The 20,596-nt window shown below is 61.4% G+C and overlaps 3 protein-coding genes across 4 annotated transcripts; 2 read left to right on the top strand and 1 right to left on the bottom strand.

Moving 5' to 3' along the window:
• Positions 1–4,208: 4,208 nt before the first annotated feature.
• Positions 4,209–10,256, top strand: PFKM (phosphofructokinase, muscle). The gene is made up of 22 exons (XM_065754665.1): positions 4,209–4,398; positions 5,094–5,167; positions 5,249–5,326; positions 5,530–5,719; positions 5,891–6,056; positions 6,153–6,197; positions 6,286–6,394; positions 6,641–6,736; positions 6,829–6,921; positions 6,998–7,123; positions 7,273–7,337; positions 7,439–7,502; positions 7,573–7,719; positions 8,078–8,148; positions 8,233–8,320; positions 8,389–8,541; positions 8,634–8,798; positions 8,935–8,996; positions 9,096–9,207; positions 9,288–9,387; positions 9,641–9,746; positions 9,825–10,256. The coding sequence occupies exons 1-22, from the start codon at positions 4,308–4,310 to the stop codon at positions 9,970–9,972; spliced, it is 2,349 nt and encodes a 782-aa protein (XP_065610737.1). The 5' UTR covers positions 4,209–4,307; the 3' UTR covers positions 9,973–10,256.
• Positions 10,257–11,083: 827 nt separating this feature from the next.
• ASB8 (ankyrin repeat and SOCS box containing 8) lies at positions 11,084–12,896 on the bottom strand. 2 transcript variants are annotated; one of them, XM_065754674.1, is made up of 3 exons: positions 12,773–12,896; positions 12,525–12,629; positions 11,084–12,054 (listed from the first exon to the last, which is right to left on the bottom strand). In XM_065754674.1, exons 1-3 carry the CDS (start codon positions 12,887–12,889, stop codon positions 11,422–11,424), a joined length of 855 nt encoding a protein of 284 aa, XP_065610746.1. In that variant the 5' UTR covers positions 12,890–12,896; the 3' UTR covers positions 11,084–11,421. The 2 variants fall into 2 exon arrangements, with proteins under 2 accessions (XP_065610746.1, XP_065610747.1); XM_065754675.1 differs by lacking the exons at positions 12,525–12,629; positions 12,773–12,896 and adding an exon at positions 12,371–12,511.
• A 1,439-nt stretch (positions 12,897–14,335) lies between these two features.
• LOC136060278 (zinc finger protein 135-like) lies at positions 14,336–20,525 on the top strand. Its single transcript, XM_065754657.1, has 6 exons — positions 14,336–14,456; positions 14,626–14,709; positions 15,561–16,119; positions 18,871–18,877; positions 19,204–19,297; positions 19,516–20,525. The coding sequence occupies exons 2-6, from the start codon at positions 14,646–14,648 to the stop codon at positions 20,319–20,321; spliced, it is 1,530 nt and encodes a 509-aa protein (XP_065610729.1). The 5' UTR covers positions 14,336–14,456; positions 14,626–14,645; the 3' UTR covers positions 20,322–20,525.
• The last annotated feature ends 71 nt before the right edge of the window (positions 20,526–20,596 follow it).

Here is a 20,596-nt window from a genome sequence, read left to right as displayed (position 1 = left end):
GTGGGTGCACCGTGCGTGGAGGGGGCCTATGACGGGCACCCTATGGGGGCACACTGTGGGGCAGTGCCGGCCCATGGGGACCGCGCTGTGGGGCGCCTGGAGTGTGTGATCCTGCGCGGGGAACACGGTGGGGCGGTATCCGCCCGCGGGGATCGCGGTGTGGGGCAGCGTCACGCTATGGAGCAGGGATCACATGGCGGTGACGGGGGAGAGTCCGGCTTGGCGCTGATCCCATTAGAGCTGATCCCAACAGCCGTCCCGTTATAGCTGATCCCAACAGCCGATCCCGTTACAGCCGGACCCGTCCCGGCCGATCCCGTTACAGCCGGTCCGGTTACGGCCGATCCCATTACAGGTGATCCCCTTACAGCCCTGTGGCCATGGGGGCTCTCCCCGAGCTCTCTCTCCTAGCCTCGGCCGCGCTCGGCCTCGCCGCCCTCCTCGTCCTCCTCACCCTCCTGCCGCCAGGTCAGAGCCCGCGGGCGGCGGGGGCGGCCCGGGACACAGCCCGGGGTCACGGGGAACGGGCTGGGACCGGCGACGAGGGGCACACTGGGACCAGTAAGGGAATAGAGGCAGACCAGGAAGAAAGCGCCTAAGGAGGCTGTGCTGGAAAAAGGGGTGAGGCAGATATCTCAGCTGAAGTGCATCTATACCAATGCACGCAGCATGGGCAATAAACAAGAAGAGCTTGAAGCCATTGTGAGGCAGGCTAACTATGACCTTGTAGCTATTACAGAAACATGGTGGGACCTCTCCCATGACTGGAATACTGGGATTGATGGCTACAAGCTCTTCAGAAGGGATAGACAGGGAAGAAAGGGTGGTGGCATAGCTCTCTATGTCAAAGAGTGTTTTGATGTTGAAGAACTAGTGGTTGGAAATGACAAAGTAGAGTGTCTATGGATTAGGATCAGGGGGATAGTCCTTAGGAGTGACATCGTGGTGGGGGTCTGTTACAGACCACCTAGTCAGGATGAAGAAATAGATGAGATGTTCTATAAACAACTCGTAGATGTTGCACGATGGCCAGCACTCGTTCTCATGGGGGACTTCAACTTCCCTGATATATGCTGGAAATACAATACTGCGCAGAGGAAGCAGTCCTTGAGATTTCTAGAATGTGTGGATGATTGCTTCCTGACTCAGCTGGTGCAAGAGCCTACCAGGGGAGATGCCTTGCTTGACCTACTTTTCACTAACAGGGAAGGACTAGTAGGGGATGTGAAGGTTGGAGATTGTCTTGGCCAGAGTGACCATGAAATGGTGGAGTTTGCTATTCTGGGTGCCGTCAAGAGGGTGACTAGCAAAACTATTACCTTGGACTTCCAGAGGGCAGACTTTGACCTGTTCAGGACACTTGTTGCAAGGGTCCCTTGGGACTCGCTCCTGAAGGGTAAAGGGGTCCAGGAAGCCTGGATGCTCTTCAAGATGGAAATCTTAAAGGCACAGGAGCAGGCAGTCCCGGAGTCCTGTAAGTCAAGCCGGAGGAGCAAAAGACCAGTGTGGATGAACCGGGATCTTTTGTTGAGACTCCGAGAGAAAAGGAGAGTCTATGTCCTCTGGAAGATGGGTCAGGCTACTTGGGGTGACTACAGAGAACTGGCCAAGATCTGCAGGCAGAAAATTAGAAATGCTAAAGCCCAGCTTGAAATTAGGCTGGCTACTGCTGTAAAGGAGAACAGGAAACCCTTTTACAAATATATTAACAGCAGGAGAAAAACTAAGGAAAATTTCCCTCCTTTACTCAACGAGGCAGGCAATATAACCACAGATGATAAGGAAAAGGCTGAGGTTCTCATTGCCTTCTTCACATCTGTCTTTAATAAACAGGACAGTTATCCAAATGGTACTTGCCCTGACCTGGAAGTCTGGGACGGGGTGCATAATGCACCCCCTGTGATTCAAGCAGAGACAGTCAGAGATCTTCTCCTCCATCTGAACTCCCACAAGTCCATGGGGCCAGATGGGATCCACCCAAGGGTGCTGAGGGAGCTAGCAGAGGTGATTGCCGAGCCACTTTCTGCCATCTATCAGCATTCCTGGTTATCTGGAGAGGTCCCACAAGATTGGAGGCTTGCCGATGTGACTCCCATCTTCAAGAAAGGCCGTAAGGAAGACCCGGGGAACTACAGGCCTGTCAGCCTGACCTCGGTATCAGGGAAAGTTATGGAACAGATGTTATTGAGGGAGATCACACGACACGTGCATGGCAATAAAGGGATCAGACCCAGCCAGCACGGGTTCACCAGGGGCAGGTCGTGCTTGTCCAACCTCATCTCCTTCTATGACTGGGTGACCAGACAGGTAGATGAGGGAAAGGCTGTTGATGTAGTCTACCTGGACTTCAGCAAGGCCTTTGACACGGTCTCCCACAGTATTCTCCTAAGGAAACTGGCAGCCCGTGGTGTGGACAGGTTCACTCTTCTCTGGGTGGAGAACTGGCTGGAGGGCCGTGCCCAGAGGGTAGTGGTTAATGGAGTTAAGTCCAGCTGGCGTCCTGTTACGAGTGGTGTCCCCCAAGGGTCAGTTTTGGGGCCCATCTTGTTTAATATCTTTATTGATGACCTAGACGAGGGAATTGAGTGTACCCTCAGTAAGTTTGCAGATGACACAAAGCTGGGAGGATGTGTCAAACTGCCTGAGGGTAGGGAGGCCCTTCAGAGGGATTTGGATAGGCTGAACAGCTGGGCTGAGCAAAATGGGATGAGGTTCAATAAGACCAAGTGCCGGGTCCTGCACTTTGGCCACAATAACCCCATGCAATGCTATAGGCTTGGGGCAGAATGGCTTGAAGAATGTAGAGAGGAAAAGGACCTGGGGGTGTTGGTTGATGCTCGGCTCAACATGAGCCGGCAGTGTGCCCAGGTGGCTAAGAAGGCCAACAGCATCCTGGCCTGTATTAGAAATAGTGTAGCCAGCAGGAGCAGGGAGGTGATCATCCCCCTGTACTCAGCTCTGGTACGGCCGCACCTTGAGTACTGTGTTCAGTTTTGGGCCCCTCACTACAAGAAGGACATTGAGGCCCTGGAGCGTGTTCAGAGAAGGGCAACAAAACTGGTGAGGGGCCTGGAGCACAAGTCTTATGAGGAGCGGCTGAGGGAGCTGGGATTGTTTAGTCTGGGGAAGAGGAGGCTCAGAGGAGACCTTATTGCACTCTACCACTTCCTGAAGGGGGGTTGTGGTGAGGAGGGGGTAGGCCTCTTCTCCCTGATAAGTAATGACAGGACGAGAGGGAATGGCCACAAGTTGCGCCAGGGAAGATTTAGATTAGACCTCAGGAAGCATTTCTTTTCTGAAAGAGTGGTCAGGCACTGGAATGGCCTGCCTAGGGAGGTGGTTGAGGCACCATCCCTAGCGCTGTTCAAGAAGCGTTTAGATGAGGTGCTAAAGGACTTAATTTAGTAGTTGGGTAGAGATAGTGATAGGAGGATGGTTGGACTAGATGATCTTATAGGTCCTTTCCAACCTTATGAACTTATGAACTTATGAACTTATAAGCGCAGACTGGGACCAGTGTGGGAATAGAGACCGAGTCTGGGACCAGTAGGGAATGCTAACTGGGACCAACAGGGAGTAGGGACAGGAGCCAGTAAGAGAGCAAAGCCTGGAGCCAGTAAGGGAATAGAGACTGGAACTGGAACCATTAGGGAATGCAGACTGGGAACAGTAGGAAGGCAGAATGGGGACAGTGAGGGAATAGTCTGGGACCAGTAAGAAAGTAAGACACTGGGACCAGGAGGGAATAGGGACTGGAACAAAGGGAATAGAGACTGGGCTCAGTAAGGAGCACAGACTGGCAACAGTAAGGAAAATGGACTCGGAGCAGTAAGCAGTTTGGACTGGGATCAGCGAGGAGCCAGTCTGAGACCAGGAAAGGAATACAGACTGGGATCACAAGGCGTATAATGTGGGACCAGCAGGAATACAGACGAGCAGGGCCTCCACTATGCCTCACCTTCCCCCCCATCCCCACCACTTTTGCACCAGGACGCAGAAATCCTCCCCCCACTCCCTCATTTCCTATCAAAACAGCTCCAGAAGTGGCCCTGGAGTGGGGAGGGAGGACTGGGGACAACCCAGGGCCATGTCCCCCCCTCCTCTCCCTAACACCTTCCAGGAACAAGCTGGGGGCCACCCCCAGGGCTGTCCCTCCCTCCTGGAATCTGATTTAGGGGCTGACGCAGCGCTCGGTGTCACTCTGCGGCTGTGACACCGGGGCTGCGCTCGGTGCCACTCCGCTGCCGCATTGCCCCCCACCCCCCCATTGTTTTTTTGCCCCATTTCCCTCTTTTTCAGCCAAGAAGATGGCGCAGCCCCCGAAGCATTGCGGAACCAGGGAGCACATGGGTGCTGGCAAAGCCATCGCCGTCCTCACCTCGGGGGGGGACGCACAGGGTAAGGAGGGCCCCATCCCCCAAAAACCCACCCCATGGGGCTGTTCTGGGGGCAAAACAAGCAAAAATGGAGCTCGCATGTGCTTGGATCTTGCTGCTTGTTGCTAGCTGTGTTTCCTTGCAAGCCGTGTTCATCCCACGGGGTTTTTTGGGGTGTTGTGTGGGGGACAGGAGGGATTTTATTTCAGACGGTGCTTTGGAGTAATGTGCAGTGCTGATTTGTCCAGTAACCATTTGCAGTAATAATGCACAGTGATATAATCCAGCAGTGATTTGCAGTGAACAGGGACAGAGGGAGAGGGAAAGGAAGACAAAACTTGGGGCTTTCAGGCAGCACAGAGCAAAGTGCTGAGAAACGAGAAGGTTTTTCCCCAAATGAGGCAGCTTGAGCCCAGTCCTTGCTGCCTGCCCTGCTCCCTGCGGACGGGGACTGCACAGCTCAGGGGCTCTGTTTTGCTTCACCGCCACCGCGGCGTCCACCAGCTGTCCCCATCGCCACATCACGCGGCCTCGGCGCCCTAAATGTCAGCGGGGCAAAAATAACCCGCAGCTGCGGGGGCGGTGGGGGCTGGGGGGGACAACACGCACACCAGGAGTTGTGCAAGCTTGGAGCTGGGGACGAAGGGGGGGGGACACGATGGATTTTGGGGTTCCCTACGGCACGGGGACACCGGTGACGCTCTCCTCTTCCCGCAGGCATGAATGCGGCCGTCCGCGCCGTGGTGCGGGTGGGCATATACACCGGTGCCAAAGTCTACTTCGTGCATGAGGTTGGTGCCCCCCACCCCTGTCCCCCCCTCCCCAAAGCCCACAGGGACCCGGTGTCACCGCCGCCTTCTCCCCCCCACCAGGGCTACCAGGGGTTGGTGGATGGCGGGGACAACATCAAAGAGGCCACGTGGGAGAGCGTCTCCATGATGCTGCAGCTGGTGAGCGTGGGGGGAGGGTGTGACACCGGGGGGGGCACGGGGTGCTGCCACCCTGACCTTCTCCACTGTAACCCAACACTGTGGGGGCAAAGGGCCGAACCTGAAAATAACCCGAAACCGGAGCCGCGTGCTGGCGGGGAGCACGGCACCCATCCTGGGGTCCGGGTGCCCATTTTGTTTGTGGGGGGGGGCTTTGCCCGCAGGGTGGGACGGTCATCGGCAGCGCCCGCTGCCAGGACTTCCGGACACGCGAAGGGCGCCTGAAAGCCGCCCGCAATCTGGTGAAGCGCGGCATCACCAACCTCTGCGTCATCGGCGGCGACGGCAGCCTCACCGGGGCCGACACCTTCCGCGCCGAATGGAGCAGCCTCCTGGCCGAGCTGCTGAAAATGGGTACGGCCCCCCCAGAAAATTTCCCCTTGTTGAGCTTGTGGTGCGTTCTGCACCAAAATGTGGGTTTTTCCCACTGGAAATAGACGGGATTTGGGCTGTTTTGTCCCAGAAGGGTGGCTAGGGGGGGACGCGGTGGGAAAGGGGTGTCCCACCCCACTGACCCTTTTTTAGGGGGGATCACGGCGGAGGAGGCGAAGAAGTCGAGCTACCTGAACATCGTGGGCATGGTGGGCTCCATCGACAACGACTTCTGCGGCACCGACATGACCATCGGCACCGACTCAGCGCTGCACCGCATCATGGAGATCGTGGACGCCATCACCACCACGGCCCAGAGGTGACACAGGGACACCCCCTCCCCACCCCTCAGGGATTGGGCACCTGCGTCCCCGCTCTTTCCATAGGGTGTAACTGAACCCCGCGTCTCCTGCAGCCACCAGCGGACGTTTGTGCTGGAAGTGATGGGTCGTCACTGCGGGTACGTCCCCCAGCTGCATCCAGGGTCTGTCTCCTGATGAAACCAGAAGGGGAAAAGCCCCACATGGACTCTCTTTCTGCACCCCCAGCTACCTGGCTCTCATCACCTCCCTGGCCTGCGGCGCTGACTGGGTCTTCATCCCCGAGTCCCCCCCTGAGGACGGCTGGGAGGACCATTTGTGCCGGAGGCTCACAGAGGTGGGGGAGGCTGCGGCGTGGTGCCACGTGCCCATCCCCACCTTCACCCCTGTACCTGGCCCTGTTCTTGACCCCATCCTCATCTGCATCCCCATCCCTGTTTTTTATCCATCTTGGACGCCCATCCCTATTTCCTCCCGTCCCTGTTTTGTCCCAATCCCCATCTCCATCTCCTTTCCTCTTCCTGTTTTGTCCCCATCTCTGTCACCATCCCCATCCCCATATTGGTACCACCCTCTCCCCCAGACCCGTTTGGGCGGCTCGAGGCTGAACATCATCATTGTGGCTGAGGGTGCCATCGACAGGCACGGGAAGGCCATCACCTCCGATGAAGTCAAAGATGTGAGCGGGACGGGGGGACCCTCATTTCCGCCCCTCTTGTTCCCGGCAGAGTCTGGGCACCCCGTCCCCATCCCAACCCCGCTGTCTTGCAGCTGGTGGTGAAGCGTTTGGGCTACGACACCCGCGTCACCATCCTGGGCCATGTGCAGCGTGGTGGGACGCCCTCTGCCTTTGACCGCATCCTGGTAGGCAGCTCACTCCCTCCTGCCCCGGTCCCAGCTGAGCGGGGCCACGGTGACGTCCCCGTCCCCGTCCTTGTAGGGCAGCAGGATGGGAGTTGAAGCTGTCATGGCCTTGCTGGAAGGGACCCCTGATACCCCCGCCTGTGTCGTCAGCCTCTCAGGGAACCAGGCCGTGCGCCTGCCCCTCATGGAGTGTGTGCAGGTGGTGAGTGCAGGGTGGGGGGCACAGAGCAGCCCAGGAGCTGTGGGGCACACTCAGTGCGGTGCAAACACAATCAGCGCAGTGCAAACCCTGCCGGTGCAGTGCAAACTCATCCAGTGCAGTGCAGACTTGTCCCTCTCTGCTCCCTGCAGACCAAAGATGTGACAACGGCGATGAATGAGAGACGCTTCGATGATGCTGTGAAACTGCGGGGCCGGTGAGCAGCCCACGTCCCCCACTGGGGCCTCGGGGCTCCGACCATCCCCAGCGCTCCCTCACCCCCCCTTTGTTTCTCCCCCTCCCTCCCCACTTTATCAGGAGTTTCCAAAATAACTGGAACGTCTACAAGCTGCTGGCACACATCCGCCCGCCCTCCACCAAGGTAAGGAGTGTGGGATGGGGAGTGGAGGGGGCACATCAAGACCCCCCCAACGCCACCCCCCTCCCCTCAGAGCGGTTACACGTTGGCTGTGCTCAACGTGGGCGCCCCGGCTGCCGGCATGAACGCGGCCGTGCGCTCCACCGTGAGGATCGGGCTCATCCACGGGCACAGGATGCTGGCGGTGCACGACGGCTTCGAGGGGCTCGCCTTCGGGAAAGTGCGAGGGCAAAGGGGTGCACGGGGAGTGGGGGTGCACGGGGATGGAAGGGGCGTGGGAGTGAAGGAGATGCACAGGGAAAGCGGGTGCATGGGGAAAGGAGATGCATGGGGGTGGGAGCGTGCAGAGGAAGCACAGGAATGGGGGTGCACAGGGGAAGTCGCAGCCCTAAAAGGCCCCAGGACGGGGCTCCCCACCCAGCATGGGACTCTGCTCACCCCACAGCCTTGCATGCACTGGGGTACTGTGATAACGATGTGCTGTGTGCTGAGGGTGGTGCACATCAAAACCCTCCTCTTACACCCCCCCCCCCCAACTTTCTCATTGCTGCTGCTTCCCCCCCGCCCCCTCCCATCAGGTGGAAGATATCAGCTGGGAGAAGGTTGGCGGCTGGACGGGTCTGGGGGGATCCAAACTGGGGACAAAGAGGTAATGCTGCCCCGTGGAAATGGGGGTGCGGGGGCCCAGGCGAAGCCCACCCCCGGAGGCTTTACCCTCCCACGCTTCGGCCAGGACCTTGCCCAAGAAATACTTCGAGGAAATCAGCTCCACCATCAGCACCTTTGGCATCCACGGGCTGATCATCATTGGGGGCTTTGAAGTGAGTGGGGTGGTGTGGGGCTGGGGGGCACTTCCCTGTGCTCTGCCCCTTACCCCCCATCCCCCCAGGCCTTCATTGGCAGCCTGGAGCTGATGGAAGGGAGAGCCAAGTTTGAGGAGCTCTGCATCCCAATCTGCGTCATCCCTGCCACCGTCTCCAACAACGTCCCCGGCTCCGACTTCAGCATCGGCGCCGACACCGCGCTCAACACCATCACCACGGTGCGGCTCCTGCACCCTGCGTGGCACACAGCCCCCGATCCCTGGTTGTAGTTAAACACCCCCAGCCCAACCCCCCTCCTCCTGCCCCACAGACGTGTGACCGCATCAAGCAGTCGGCGGCGGGGACCAAGCGGCGCGTCTTCATCATCGAGACCATGGGCGGATACTGCGGGTACCTGGCCACCATGGCGGGGCTGGCGGGCGGTGCTGACGCTGCCTACATCTTCGAGGAGCACTTCAGCATCCATGACCTGCAGGTGGGGAGCAGCATCGCTATGGGGCCGGGGCTTGTCCCCCCCCCAGCCAACCATCACTGTAGGGATGGGGCGTTGCATTTACTCCCACAGCACTTCCAAAACCTGAGACCCAAACACCCGTTTTTCTCATCCCTAGATCAACGTGGAGCACTTAACTGAAAAGATGAAGACAACGGTGAAGCGTGGGCTGGTGCTCAGGTACAGATGGGGCCATGGGGGGAGAGGGGCTGGGGGCAGAGCAGCAGCTGAGCCCCATCTGCCTGAGCTGCCCCCCTGAGCCCCTGTTGTCTCACGCAGGAACGAGCACTGCAACGAGAACTACACCACCGACTTCATCTACAACCTCTACACAGAGGAGGGCAAGGGCGTCTTCGACTGCCGCAAGAACGTGCTGGGGCACATGCAGCAGGTACGGCCGCGCCGTGAGCCCCCAGCAGCGGGCAGGAGCCCCTCAGCCGTGGCACCACCTGCTGCCATCTCCCCCTGCAGGGCGGTGCCCCGACCCCCTTCGACAGGAATTTCGGCACTAAAATGGGCGCCAAGTCTGTGGCTTGGATCACTGGCAAGATCAAGGAGTGCTCGCGGCATGGTGAGTCCCGTGGGGGGGGCTGCCAGGCAGGTCCTGTCTGTTTGCAAAGCCCCCTCCCCTTCCTGCAGCCACATCACAGATCACCCAAAGCAAACCTCAGCCCCCACCCAAGCTGCACACACACACTATTGTTTCCCACACACACCTGCTCCTCTGTTTCAAAGCAAACAACCACTGTGCTCTGCGGGCTTGGCTCCCCTGCCCTCCCCTCGTGGGGCTGAGGTGCTGAGCCCACCCCGGGCGCTCTTTGCAGGTCGCATCTTCGCCAACACGGCCGACTCAGCGTGCCTGCTGGGCATGCGCAAGCGCAGCCTGGTCTTCCAGCCCCTCACCGAGCTCAAGGAGCAGACAGACTTCGAGTAGGTGCCCCCCTCCCCTCCCCTTCCCAGCACCACCCCAGGAACACGATGCTGGCTCACACCGTCCTCTCTCTCCAGGCACCGCATCCCCAAGGAGCAGTGGTGGCTGAAGCTGCGCCCCATCCTGAAGATCCTGGCCAAGTACAACATCGAGTTGGACACCTCGGAGAAGGCACTCATGGAGCACGTCAGGCAAAAGAGGATCTCGCAGGAGTCCAGCATGTGAGGGAGGACCTTCTGAATGATCCCCCAAAATCCCCCACAGCATCTTCACATTTGAAAGGGCAGTTTTCCCAAAGCTGAGGGTTTCCTCAGGGTAATTTTGGGCTGGTTCAGATCCAGCCAGGTGTTTTATGGGCTTTTTAAAGAGAAAAGCGGCTCGCGTTGTGGCAGGATGTTGCACTGACCTAAAAGCAAGGGTCGAGTCTCTAGGGCATCACTTTAGTTTGAAACTCAGAATTGTGACGCTTCAATAAACCAGTTCCACTCAGTGGTGGTGACAAACACAAACTGCGCTCGCACTCTGTGGTGCTCACCCACCAGCAGTGGCACACACAGCCACACAAATGCAGCCTTACTTCCTCCCCCAGAGTAATTATCCACATTTACCCTTCTCAACTCCCCTTTGGGAGCTCAGGGCAGCTCTCCCAGAGGATTCTCAGGTGATAAATGAGAACAGGGCACTCTGCTCCCACTGGGTGTGCAACACAAACCTTTCAGGATGTGGCTTGCCGTTTATTTCTGTGGGCAGAAGCTGTGGACAGATGAGAGACGGGGCAGGCAGTCCTCGCCCACAGCCATGTCCCTCTGCCACGTGAGGAGCTGCTGCCTGTGCCTCCAAACACACACATTACACACACACATAAATAAAAGCAGCCCTGGTGCGGTGAGCTGGCAGTGCAAAACCAAACCCAGAACTCTGATGGGTTTTTGGACGGCAGACAGAGGTGAGGCTCCCACTCAAGATCATCCTGCACTCGGGGTGAAGCCGTCCAGGACAGCAGGGAATGGTTTCCTTCTTTTGCAAGAGTTGTGGCCAAATTTCTGGTGAGGGGGCAGCAAGTGCAGGGCCCTGCTCACTGCTAAGGCATCTGTCAGGGCACTTCCTCACTCCCCAGACCTCATACCATTGGTGCCACGAAGGGTTACTCCTGCAAGCACTGCAATCCCTAAGACTTCCCCCCTTCTCCCTTTCCCTAAAGCACTGATTCTCCCTGAATACATCAAAAGAATTAAAGATATGGGCGATGAACAAAGCTCCTCTGGGTGGCAGCAGGAGGGTCCCACGTCTGCCCCCATGCTGCGTGCAGGCGCTCGCTCCACGGAACAGACCCACACTGCATGTGCTCACCCACTGGGCCTCTCCACGTCCTGCAACGCCCGGGGTCCTTCAGAAAGGGGAGAATTCTCCACTCTCACCCAGAAAGCCTTGCTTTCCCTGAGGTCTATCCCAGTGGAAAAAGAACAGGTTAATCCAGCAGGGGGGACGGAATTTTCCATTTGTTAAAGGGAGGATTGTTCATTCGACATTGCTGAAAACACAGAGAAGGAGCTCGCGAGGAGCAAGCGCTGCAGGCAAGGAGAGGACACGGTGCCACTGCTGGGTCCTGCTGTCCATCCAGCGCCCGCCGGTCACACACCAAGCAGTGGATTCACGCCCACCGCTGCCCCGTGCCTAGCTGAGGAGCAGCACGTACTCCTTCAGGCAGGTGGGCAGGGGCAGCTGCTCCACGGCCTCGGGCAGGAAGCGCAGGCCCAGGCTGCGGCGCACAGCGTAGCGTGACAGCGTCTGCAGCGTGCCGGGAGCTGAGCAGAGCAGCGTGAGCTTCTCGCAGAGCTGCTGGTCCCTGGTCACCTCCCAGGGCATGCTGCCGTTCTTGCGCAGCTCGAAGTGTCCGATGGCGCGGTGCAGGAGGTCGAAGCAGGAATCCTCGCGCTCCGTGCCCAGTCCCCGCACCAGCAGCGCTACCAGGCGCGAGATGGGGGTCTGCCCTTTTAAATTGACCACCCGCACCTCGGCCCCGAAGTCGAGCAGGATGCTGACGCTCTCCAGGTTGCCCTTCATGGCGGCCCAGCTGAGCGGCGTGTCGTCGTTGTAGTCGCGGGCGTTCACCAGGGCGCCGTTCTCCAGCAGGGAGCGCACGCACTCGGCCGTGTTCTTGAAGGCGGCCCAGTGCAGCGGCGTGTCCTTGTTGCCATCCAGGGCGTTGGGGTCAGCTCCGTACTCCAGCAGGATCTCCACGCAGGTCTCATCCTTCTCAGCCGCGTAGTGCAGGGCCGTGCGGTTGTAGCCATCCAAGGCGTTGACCTGCGGGAGGAGGGCACGGAGTGGGAAGATGCACTGTGACTGACACCACTGTGGCACGAAGCCCTCTCCATGCTGCGTAGAACGGTTGGATCAAGAGGGACCTCAAGGCCCTCCCAGCTCTACCCCTGACCTGAACGACTCCCGCTGCTCCATCAGACACCCAGACCCCACCCATGGCCCTGAGCAACGCACCCACAGCTCCCTGGGCAGCAGTGCCAGGGTCTCACCGCCCTCTCAGTGAAAAACTCGCTGACATCAAACCTGAATCTTCTCTCCTTTAATTTAAAGCCATTCCCCCTTTTCCAATTGCTGCTACCTGCCCTTGTAAGAAGCCACTTTCCCTCCTGTTTCTAAGGATGGTCTCCCCAAAGCCTTCTCCTCTCCAGGCTGAACACCATGGTTCCATCTTGCCAAGGAAGCAAAGCCTCCAGCACCACGACACCACGGCCTCAATCTGAAGGAGGGTTTACCTCTGCTCCCTTCTGCAGCAGCAGCTCCACGCAGTCGGCGTCAGCCACCATGCAGGCACAGTGCAGCGGCTTCAGAGTGCCATGCATGCAGTTCACATCCGCGCCCTGCACACAGTAAACACGCAGGGCTAGAGAGTATGGAGCTCAGCGCCCGCCCCTCCGCTGTGTGCGAGGAGCTGCCTCCCCGCAGCCCCCCCCTCCTCCGCCCCCTTTGTTAGCGGAGCCGGTTTGGGACCCGCACTGCTCACCCGTCCGATCAGATCCTCCACGTTGTCCCTCGGGAAGGAGCGGATGGCGGCGATGGTGCGGATGAGGCGCTCGGACAGCGAGTACTTGCTCTGCACGCTCTGCATGATGTACCACATCCTGCGGGCCGCCCGCCCGCTGCCGCCGCCCCGCCAGGCCCGGCCCGGCCCGGCCCGGCCCCCGAGCCCCGAGCGGGCGTGGGTCAACGAAAAACGGGATCTGGGGGAGGGAGGAGACCGTGCGGAGTACGCGCAGCAGGGGCACCGCGAGGTCCTGGAAGGGGAACGGGGCCCGGTCCCCCGGAACCGGCGCAGGCGTCACAAGGCCCCGCTGGAGCGGAAGTTACCGCCGCTACGCGGAAGTGAAACGAGAAAAACCGGTCACGCATGCGCAGAGGATTCCTGACCCCGCTCCGTTGCCATCTTCGCCAATCAGCACGCGGCGCCCCTCTCGGTTCTGCCCTCTCCTCAATCCAGCCCACAAGATCGGAGTTCCTCCAATCGCCAGGAGCTGCCCTGAGCAATCCCCGCCCCCCAGGCCGCCTCTCCGCCAATCAGCTCTCTCCGAGCTCGCCCGGCGGGTGCCGGGGGCCCCAATTGGGGGGCTCGGGGGTGCGGGGCGGCGCTGCGCAGCGGCGGTCCGTGGGGCGGGGGGTGGGGGACACCGGGGTGGCCCTATGAGGGTGACGTGAGGGTGTCCCGTGACTCTGGGTCACTATGTTGGGTGACACCGGGGTGTCCCTGTGTCCCTATAAGGGTGACACCGTGTCCCCATGGGGCTGGGGCTTGGGTGTCACTGAGGGGTGACAGCGGTGCCCCTTCGCTGGGTGACACCGGGACCAGTTCGCACCAGTGGCCCCCAGTCCCTCCCCTTCTCCAGGCCCTGAGGCCAGAGTGGGTCAGAGCACTGGGATGCAATGGGAATGCTGAGTGCACTGGGAAATACAGGGATGGAGTGGGATGCAATAAGAAGTACTGGGTACACTGGGATATACAGAGATGTAGTGGGACACGCTGGGTTTACTGGGTGCACTGGGATGCACTGGGATGCAATAGCACGCAGTAGGATGCAGTGAAAAGTGCTGGCTGCACTGGGATGTTCTGGGATGCAGTAGGATACACTGGGATGTACTGGGACGCACTGGGATGCAGTGGGATACACTGGGATGTACTGGGACGCACTGGGATGCAGTGGGATACACTGGGATGTACTGGGACGCACTGGGATGCAGTGGGATACACTGGGATGTACTGGGACACACTGGGATGCAGTGGGAAGTGCTGAGATGCCGTTATGTCACTCCCCCCCCTCTGAGCCCTCAGCCCCATCAGTGCAAACAGGGATGGGGGGGTGAGACGGTGAGGGGCAGAAAGGTCCTCCCGGCACCCCCTCCATCCCAGAGCACGCAGCCACACAAAAGACGGGGAGGGGGGGCGCCTCCAATTCCCCCACAACCCCCTCTGAACCCCCCCCACTACCACCATTCACGAACAGGGACCCCCGCGCCCCCCCTCTCCGCCCCCCCCCAGCACCACGCGGGGCCGCGCGCCTTGGTCCCCCGCAACCCCCGGCTGAGGGGGTCCTGTCCCCGTCCCCACTGCGGGTGGGTTGTGTTTTTTTTGTGGGGGGGTCGGGGAAAAAGAGCTGCGCCATCACTGGAGCCCCCACTGCCGCCCCCTGGCCCTGGTGAGCAGCTGGGAAAGGGGGGGCGGGGAAGGGGAGCAAAGCCACCGTGTGAGTGCGGGGGGGGAGTCCTGGTGCTGCGGATGGTGTTTCTCTCCCCCCCCCCCCCCGCGTGCTCATTCCATTTCTTTGCTTTGCTTTACCCACCCCCACCACCCGCCCCCCCCAACAGCGTTTCCCCGTCTGGGCGTGATGGATGCAGAGGGGGGGCCGTCCGGCCCGGAGCCCCCCCGGGACCCCGAGGGCACCACCACAGGTGAGACCCCACTCCCCTTCCCCACTGGACTGGTCTGGGAAGCTGAGGAGGGTCCCATACGTGAGGGTGGGGGGCACGTGACACAACCATGAGGCACTCTGGGATGGGGGGGGTCCTGGAGTGCTCCAGTACCACAGTACGGGGGTCTCCTGGTGCCAGGGGGGTGCGGGGTGCCCCCATCCCATAGTATGGCACCATCCTGGTCCCAATAGCATGAGGACATCCACGGGATGGGGATGTGGGGATGTTCCCATCACAGTGTAGGAATGTCCTAATTTTGGGCTACAGGGATGTCTCCAAAGCAGGGAGGGGATGGGGAGGGGGAGGGAGGGGTGGAGAAGGTATGGAAGAGGGATGGGAATGGGTGGAGGGATTGGGGATGGATTAGGGAGGATGGAGAAGAGGAAAGAAGGGTGGAGGGAATGGGAAAACAATGAGGAAGGGGCAGAGGGGATGGGGAAGGTGGGAATGGGACAAAGAGGGGCATGGAGGTGGGGAAGAGGGGGTGAGGGCAGTGGAAAAGGAATGGAGAAGGGGCAGAGGTCACAGAGGTGGTGGGGAAGGGGGAGAGGGGATGGAAATGGGGAGGAAACGGGATTGAGATGATGCAAAGGGAATGGAGAAGGAGAAAGGGACATGGAGAAGGCGATGGAAATGGTGTAGTAGGGATGGAGGAACTGAAAAGCTGACAGGGAAGGTGCAAAGGGAACAGGGAGAGTGCAGTGGGGATGGGGAAGGCAGGAAGGAGATGAAGAAGGTGTAAAGGGAACAAAGAAGGCACAGAAAAGATGGGGAAGGGGCGGAGGGGTTTCAGCCCCACATCTTGCAGTGCAGCCCCACTCTCCCCACAGCCCAGCCCGGCAGCGAGGCACTGGGTCGCCCTGCAAAGCGGTGCCGCAAAGCAGCGGCAGTGCGGTCCCAGGGCAGAGCTCTGGGGCACCCGCGGGCTCTGGGGCCGCTGGAGGAGCTGCTGGGGCTGCGGGGCGGCCGCCTGCGCCCCACTATCTGCGGGGAGTGCGGGAAGGGCTTCAGCCGCAGCTCCGACCTCGTGCGGCACCGCATCACACACACCGGGGAGAAACCCTACACCTGCGGCGCCTGCGGGAAGGGCTTCAGCCAGAACTCCAACCTGGTCACCCACCAACGCATCCACACCGGCGAGAAGCCCTACAGCTGCGGGGCCTGCGGGAAGCGCTTCAGCGAGAGCTCGGCGCTCATCCAGCACCAGCGGACCCACACCGGGGAAAAACCCTATTGCTGTGGGGAGTGCGGGAAGCGCTTCAGCGTCAGCTCCAACCTCATCCGCCACCGGCGCACCCACACCGACGAGAAGCCCTATATCTGCGTGGAGTGCGGGGAGGGCTTTCGCCACAAGTCCCAGCTGCGCCGGCACCAGAAGCTGCACTCGGCGTAACGGGGACACAGCTTCAGGGCTGGGGACCGTGGGGTGGGTGTGCGGTGCTGGAGCTGCCCCCAAACCCAGAAACCCCGAAAGCCGACGGGGGGAAAGCGGGACGGGGCGTTGGATGAGGGAACGTGATGGGGCAGTTGGGTCCGCAGCCCAAACCAATAAAAGGCGCTGGAGCCGCACCACACAGCCGGGGTTGTGCTGTAGGGCACAGGATGGAGCTGTGCTTTGCACAGGGTGGATCGGTAGGGATGGATTTTCCAGTTCTCCCAGTTGGAGAGTACGGTGCCGGCGGGAAGAACGCCCACTCCGGGTGGCACACGCCTGCACGTGCGGCTGGCATCGGGTGGGGGGACGGCATGGGGATTGGGGTAGGGTAGGATGGGGTGGGATGGGATGGGGATGGAATGTAGATAGATGGAGATAGGGTGAGGATGGGATGGGGATGGAGATGGTCATGGAATGGGGACACAGGGACACGGTGAGGGGGGGAGGGGGGGGATTAAGGCCACGCTGAGCACTCAGCGGGCGCTGCCCTTCGTTGCATCATTTCCAGCCACGAATTAATGGGACGGGGAAGTGCTCGGGGTCAGATCCGGAGCCGTTACACAAAGCTGGAACGCGGGGCTGGGGGTGGGGGAAGGGCTGTGCGCTTCTCCCCCCTCCCGTTCCCTTCCAAATCAGAATGGCAGCCCCCGAGGAGAAAAAAAGGAGAGAAAACAAAAAACCGACTCTCTCCCTACTGCAGTTCTGGGGGAAGAAATTATAAATAAATAAACATTAAAAAATTCCTGGGGAGAACGGGGGGGCAGCGGTATCCTTCACCCAATGACTGCGGGGAGATCTGGGACCTCAGCATTTGCGCCCCCCGCCTCTTGCCCCCCCACCCCCCCATCTCCCGGCCCCGCCGCATCCGCCCGTCGTTCCCCGGGGCCGGGGAGGGGGTCCGGGCTGCGGCTGAGACCTTCCTGTTCCCGGCCCCCCCAACACCCCCCCCCCCACCGCCGCCACCGCCGTTTCGCCGCCGCCTTCCCCCGAAGCCCCGAAACCACTGGAAAACGCCCCAGAAGCGCTCCCCCCCCCCCCCTTGCAACCACCCCTCCTCCTCCTCAGCCGTGCTGCGATCCCCAGCGGTGAGTGATGCGGGGGGGGGGGAGGGGGGAAAGGAGGGGAGTTGCGGTTTAGGGGCCCCTCCATCTTTTCTCGTTCGGTAGAATGGGGGTGACATGACGGGGGGGAGCAGCGGGGGGAGCGATTTGGGTTTCCTTTGTGCCTCGCGGCCGCCGCCCCCTCCTCCCCCCACATAAGAAAAGCGTCGGGGGGGTGGGAAACTGAGGCACAGAGCGGGGCGGGGGGCGGTGTTGGGGTACCCCCACCCCCGGGCAGACCCCCCCGGGGCCCCAGTCCCCGGCTTTGCGGGCACAGGGCCCGGTTTGGGGCTCCGGGTTTGTTGGGGAGGGTGCGGGGGGACACCTCGTGCTGTGCCTCAGTTTCTCCATTATGTGAGAGCCCTCTGCTCCCCCTCCCCCCCCCCCCCCCGGGCTCCTTCTGCCCCAAACTGGGGGTACTGGAGGACAGGGTGGTGCTGGGCACTGTTGGGGTACACTGGGAAATCATGGGGATCTATGGAGGTGCACTGGGCAAACTGGGATCTGCTCTGAGCAATTCTGTGGTGCACGGAGAAGCCCGAGGGTACACTGGGAATCCATGTGGGTTCACTGGGGAAACTGGTGGTAAACTGGGTGGGTTTTGGGTGCGCTAAGCGAACTGGGAGCTGCACTGGGTAAACTGGAGGATGCCAATACTGGTGGTTTTGGGGTACACTGGACAGACTGGGGACTAAACCGCTAACCTCTGTGGGAGCACTGGGCTCACTGGGGGATGCACTGGGTGCACTGGGAGCTGCACTGGGCGCACTGCATTCCCACCACAACCCCTCTCCCGTCCGTCCGTCCCCGCTCCCGCAGCTCCGGGCCCCGCTCCGTCGGGAGGGGGTGGACGGGGGGTGGCTTTGGGGGGTTCCGGGCCGCCCCCGCCCCTCTCTCCCCCGGCGCCGGCGCGGATCCGCCGCCGCCCCCTCGGGTCGGGCCGGGCCGGGGCGGGCGACGGAAGCGGCGGAAGCGGCGGTGGTGGCTCCGCGTCGGGACCCGGTGAGCGGGGGGGGGAGGGGGCAGCGAACGGGACAGGAAGGGGGGGGCGGGATGTTGGGCCGCGGTTCTGCACTCCCCCCCATCCCCCGGCGCTGCCGCTCCGTCAAAATGGCCCCGACCGCCGCCCGCAGTGCCCTCCCCCCCTCCCCTCTCTCTGCCGCATCGCTCAGACCGGGGCTGTCCCCCCCTCCCCGGGTCCATGTGTTTCCCCACCCCGGTTCGCACCCCCCCCCCTCCTTCTCCCGGGATCCGTTTTCCCCCCCCCGCTAAGATCCGGTTCCTCCTCCCAGTATCCGGTTCCCCACCGGTTTCAGCGCCCCCCCCACCCCCCCGGATCCAGTTCCCTATACCCCGTATGAGCCCCCCCACCCGCCCATAGGATCCAGTACCACCCCCTCGGACCTGCCCCTCCCACAGTTCTGTCCACTCCCACCCAGGATCCGTGTCCCCCCCCGCCCCCGTTGTGGTCGAGTACATCAATGGAATGGGGGGTTCAGGTACATCATTGCTCCCCGCCCTTGGTCCCCAGGCTGTCACCACCTGTGCCTCCTCATCCCCTGATCTGTGCCACTGTCCCCTTGGAGCCGCTGACGTCCCCCCCAGAGCGGAGGTGAGGAGTGGGACAGGAAGGGATAGGGGGGCACAAGGAGATCACAAAGGGACCGTAGTGTTGCACAAGGGGAGGGGAAGGTGGCAGCACGCGCAGATCTGCAGCACAAAGGGATGTGGGACATCACTGAGGGATCTATGGGGGGCACAAAAAGGGATTGGGGGGGCACAGGAAGGGGACTTCTGAGTGGGACAAAGGGATTGGGGGGGCAAAGGGGGGGATTAGGTGAAGCAATGGGATTTGAGGTGGCATGATGGGACCTGTGGTGGTACAAAGGGAGGGGTGGGGGGGTCTTGTACTGAGCTGACTTCTGGGTGTCCCCCCAGACCCCCCTGGCCGCCCCCATGGAGCAGGATGAGCCCTGCGTGGTGGATCTCCAGGACCCGGAGGAGGAGGGCATGGTGCGGAGGGTCTGCATCGGTGAGGAGGGGGTACGGCGGACACTGGGGTGGGAGGCAAACAGCCACGGGGGGTGGGGGGAAATCAAAGTTGGGGGCAAACAGCCATAAAAGAGAGTGTGAGAGAGTCCTGACAGGGGACTTACAGCCCCTGGGGGAGGTCAGTGAGCGCCAAGGAAGGACAAACGGCCTCGGGGGGGTCCCAGCCCCCTCCTCAGCCTCTCTCCCTCCACCCCACAGTCGACGACGGCATTGTGAGCGACTGCAAGGAGGAGGTGCTGCCACAGGAGATCATCCAGAGCGTCATCCCCCCCCTCCCCCTGACCCCCAAGGGAAGGAAGCGGGGGGCAGTGGGGGGCCGCGGCGCTGGGGGCTCGGCCGTGGGGGGCTACGGTGAGGAGGAGCAGGAGGGCGGCGGGGGGCGGCTGCGGGGGGGCCGCCAGCGCCCTTTTATCTGCAACGAGTGCGGGAAGAGCTTCAGCCACTGGTCCAAGCTGCTGCGGCACCAGCGGACTCACACCGGGGAGCGGCCGAGCACGTGCGGGGAGTGCGGCAAGAGCTTCAGCCAGAACTCGCACCTGGTGCAGCACCGGCGCACGCACACCGGGGAGAAGCCGTACCGCTGCGGGGACTGCGGGAAGAGCTTCAGCTGGAGCTCCAACCTCATCCAGCACCAGCGCATCCACACCGGGGAGAAGCCCTACACGTGCGGGCAGTGCGGGAAGAGCTTCACGCAGAGCAAAAACCTCATCAAGCACCAGCGCACCCACTCGGGGGCCCGGCCCCACCGCTGCGGGCAGTGCGGCCGCGGCTTCGCGCAGAGCACCAACCTGCTGAAGCACCAGCGGGTGCACGCCGCCTGCAGCCAGCCGCCCGCCTGCCCCGAGTGCGGGCTGAGCTGCTGCGACGGGGCCGAGCTGGAGCTGCACCGGGCGCAGGCGCACGGCCACGAGCCCTACATCTGCGTGGAGTGCGGGGACAGCTTCGCCAAAAGCGCCACGCTCAAACGCCACAAGCGCGTCCACAAACCCGTCTTCATGCACTGAGCTGAGGGGGACGCCCCGCCCGGGGACGGACTGGCTCAGGGTCTGAGCCCCGGCCCACGAGCCCTCGGTGAACGTGTACGGTTGGACCCTATAGATGTATATAGTGTGTGGGGGGGTGTAGGGTAGAAGCGGCGCCGTGCCACCTGCAAGGCGAGGGGCCGGGATGTGGGGCACGGCGGGACAGCTGTAGAATAAAGCACTTCTGAGTGGGGGAACATGGGTGAGTTGTGTTGGGAGGCGGGGGGGGGGACACAGCTGTGTGCTCATCCCGTGGC

The sequence above is a fragment of the Cyrtonyx montezumae genome, unplaced genomic scaffold (genome assembly GCF_038088225.1).
Source record: "Cyrtonyx montezumae isolate F1298 unplaced genomic scaffold, pur_monq_1.0 scaffold_92, whole genome shotgun sequence".
Taxonomy (NCBI): Eukaryota; Metazoa; Chordata; class Aves; order Galliformes; family Odontophoridae; genus Cyrtonyx; species Cyrtonyx montezumae.
This window is presented reverse-complemented; position numbering and strand designations above follow the sequence as displayed.

What these genes read in the sequence shown, in the direction of transcription:
- PFKM (XM_065754665.1), top strand. Translation starts at nt 4,308, where the DNA reads ATGGCGCAGCCCCCGAAGCATTGCGGAACCAGGGAGCACATGGGTGCT. An exon ending in TGTGCCGGAGGCTCACAGAG is followed by an intron (nt 6,395 to 6,640) that starts GTGGGGGAGGCT and finishes CCTCTCCCCCAG; the next exon opens with ACCCGTTTGGGCGGCTCGAG. An exon ending in AAGGAGCAGACAGACTTCGA is followed by an intron (nt 9,747 to 9,824) that starts GTAGGTGCCCCC and finishes CTCTCTCTCCAG; the next exon opens with GCACCGCATCCCCAAGGAGC.
- ASB8 (XM_065754674.1), bottom strand. Translation starts at nt 12,889, where the DNA reads ATGTGGTACATCATGCAGAGCGTGCAGAGCAAGTACTCGCTGTCCGAG. An exon ending in TGGAGGATCTGATCGGACGG is followed by an intron (nt 12,630 to 12,772) that starts GTGAGCAGTGCG and finishes TACTGTGTGCAG; the next exon opens with GGCGCGGATGTGAACTGCAT. An exon ending in TGCTGCAGAAGGGAGCAGAG is followed by an intron (nt 12,055 to 12,524) that starts GTAAACCCTCCT and finishes CTCCTCCCGCAG; the next exon opens with GTCAACGCCTTGGATGGCTA.
- LOC136060278 (XM_065754657.1), top strand. Translation starts at nt 14,646, where the DNA reads ATGGATGCAGAGGGGGGGCCGTCCGGCCCGGAGCCCCCCCGGGACCCC. An exon ending in CCCCGAGGGCACCACCACAG is followed by an intron (nt 14,710 to 15,560) that starts GTGAGACCCCAC and finishes CTCTCCCCACAG; the next exon opens with CCCAGCCCGGCAGCGAGGCA. An exon ending in GGTGCGGAGGGTCTGCATCG is followed by an intron (nt 19,298 to 19,515) that starts GTGAGGAGGGGG and finishes TCCACCCCACAG; the next exon opens with TCGACGACGGCATTGTGAGC.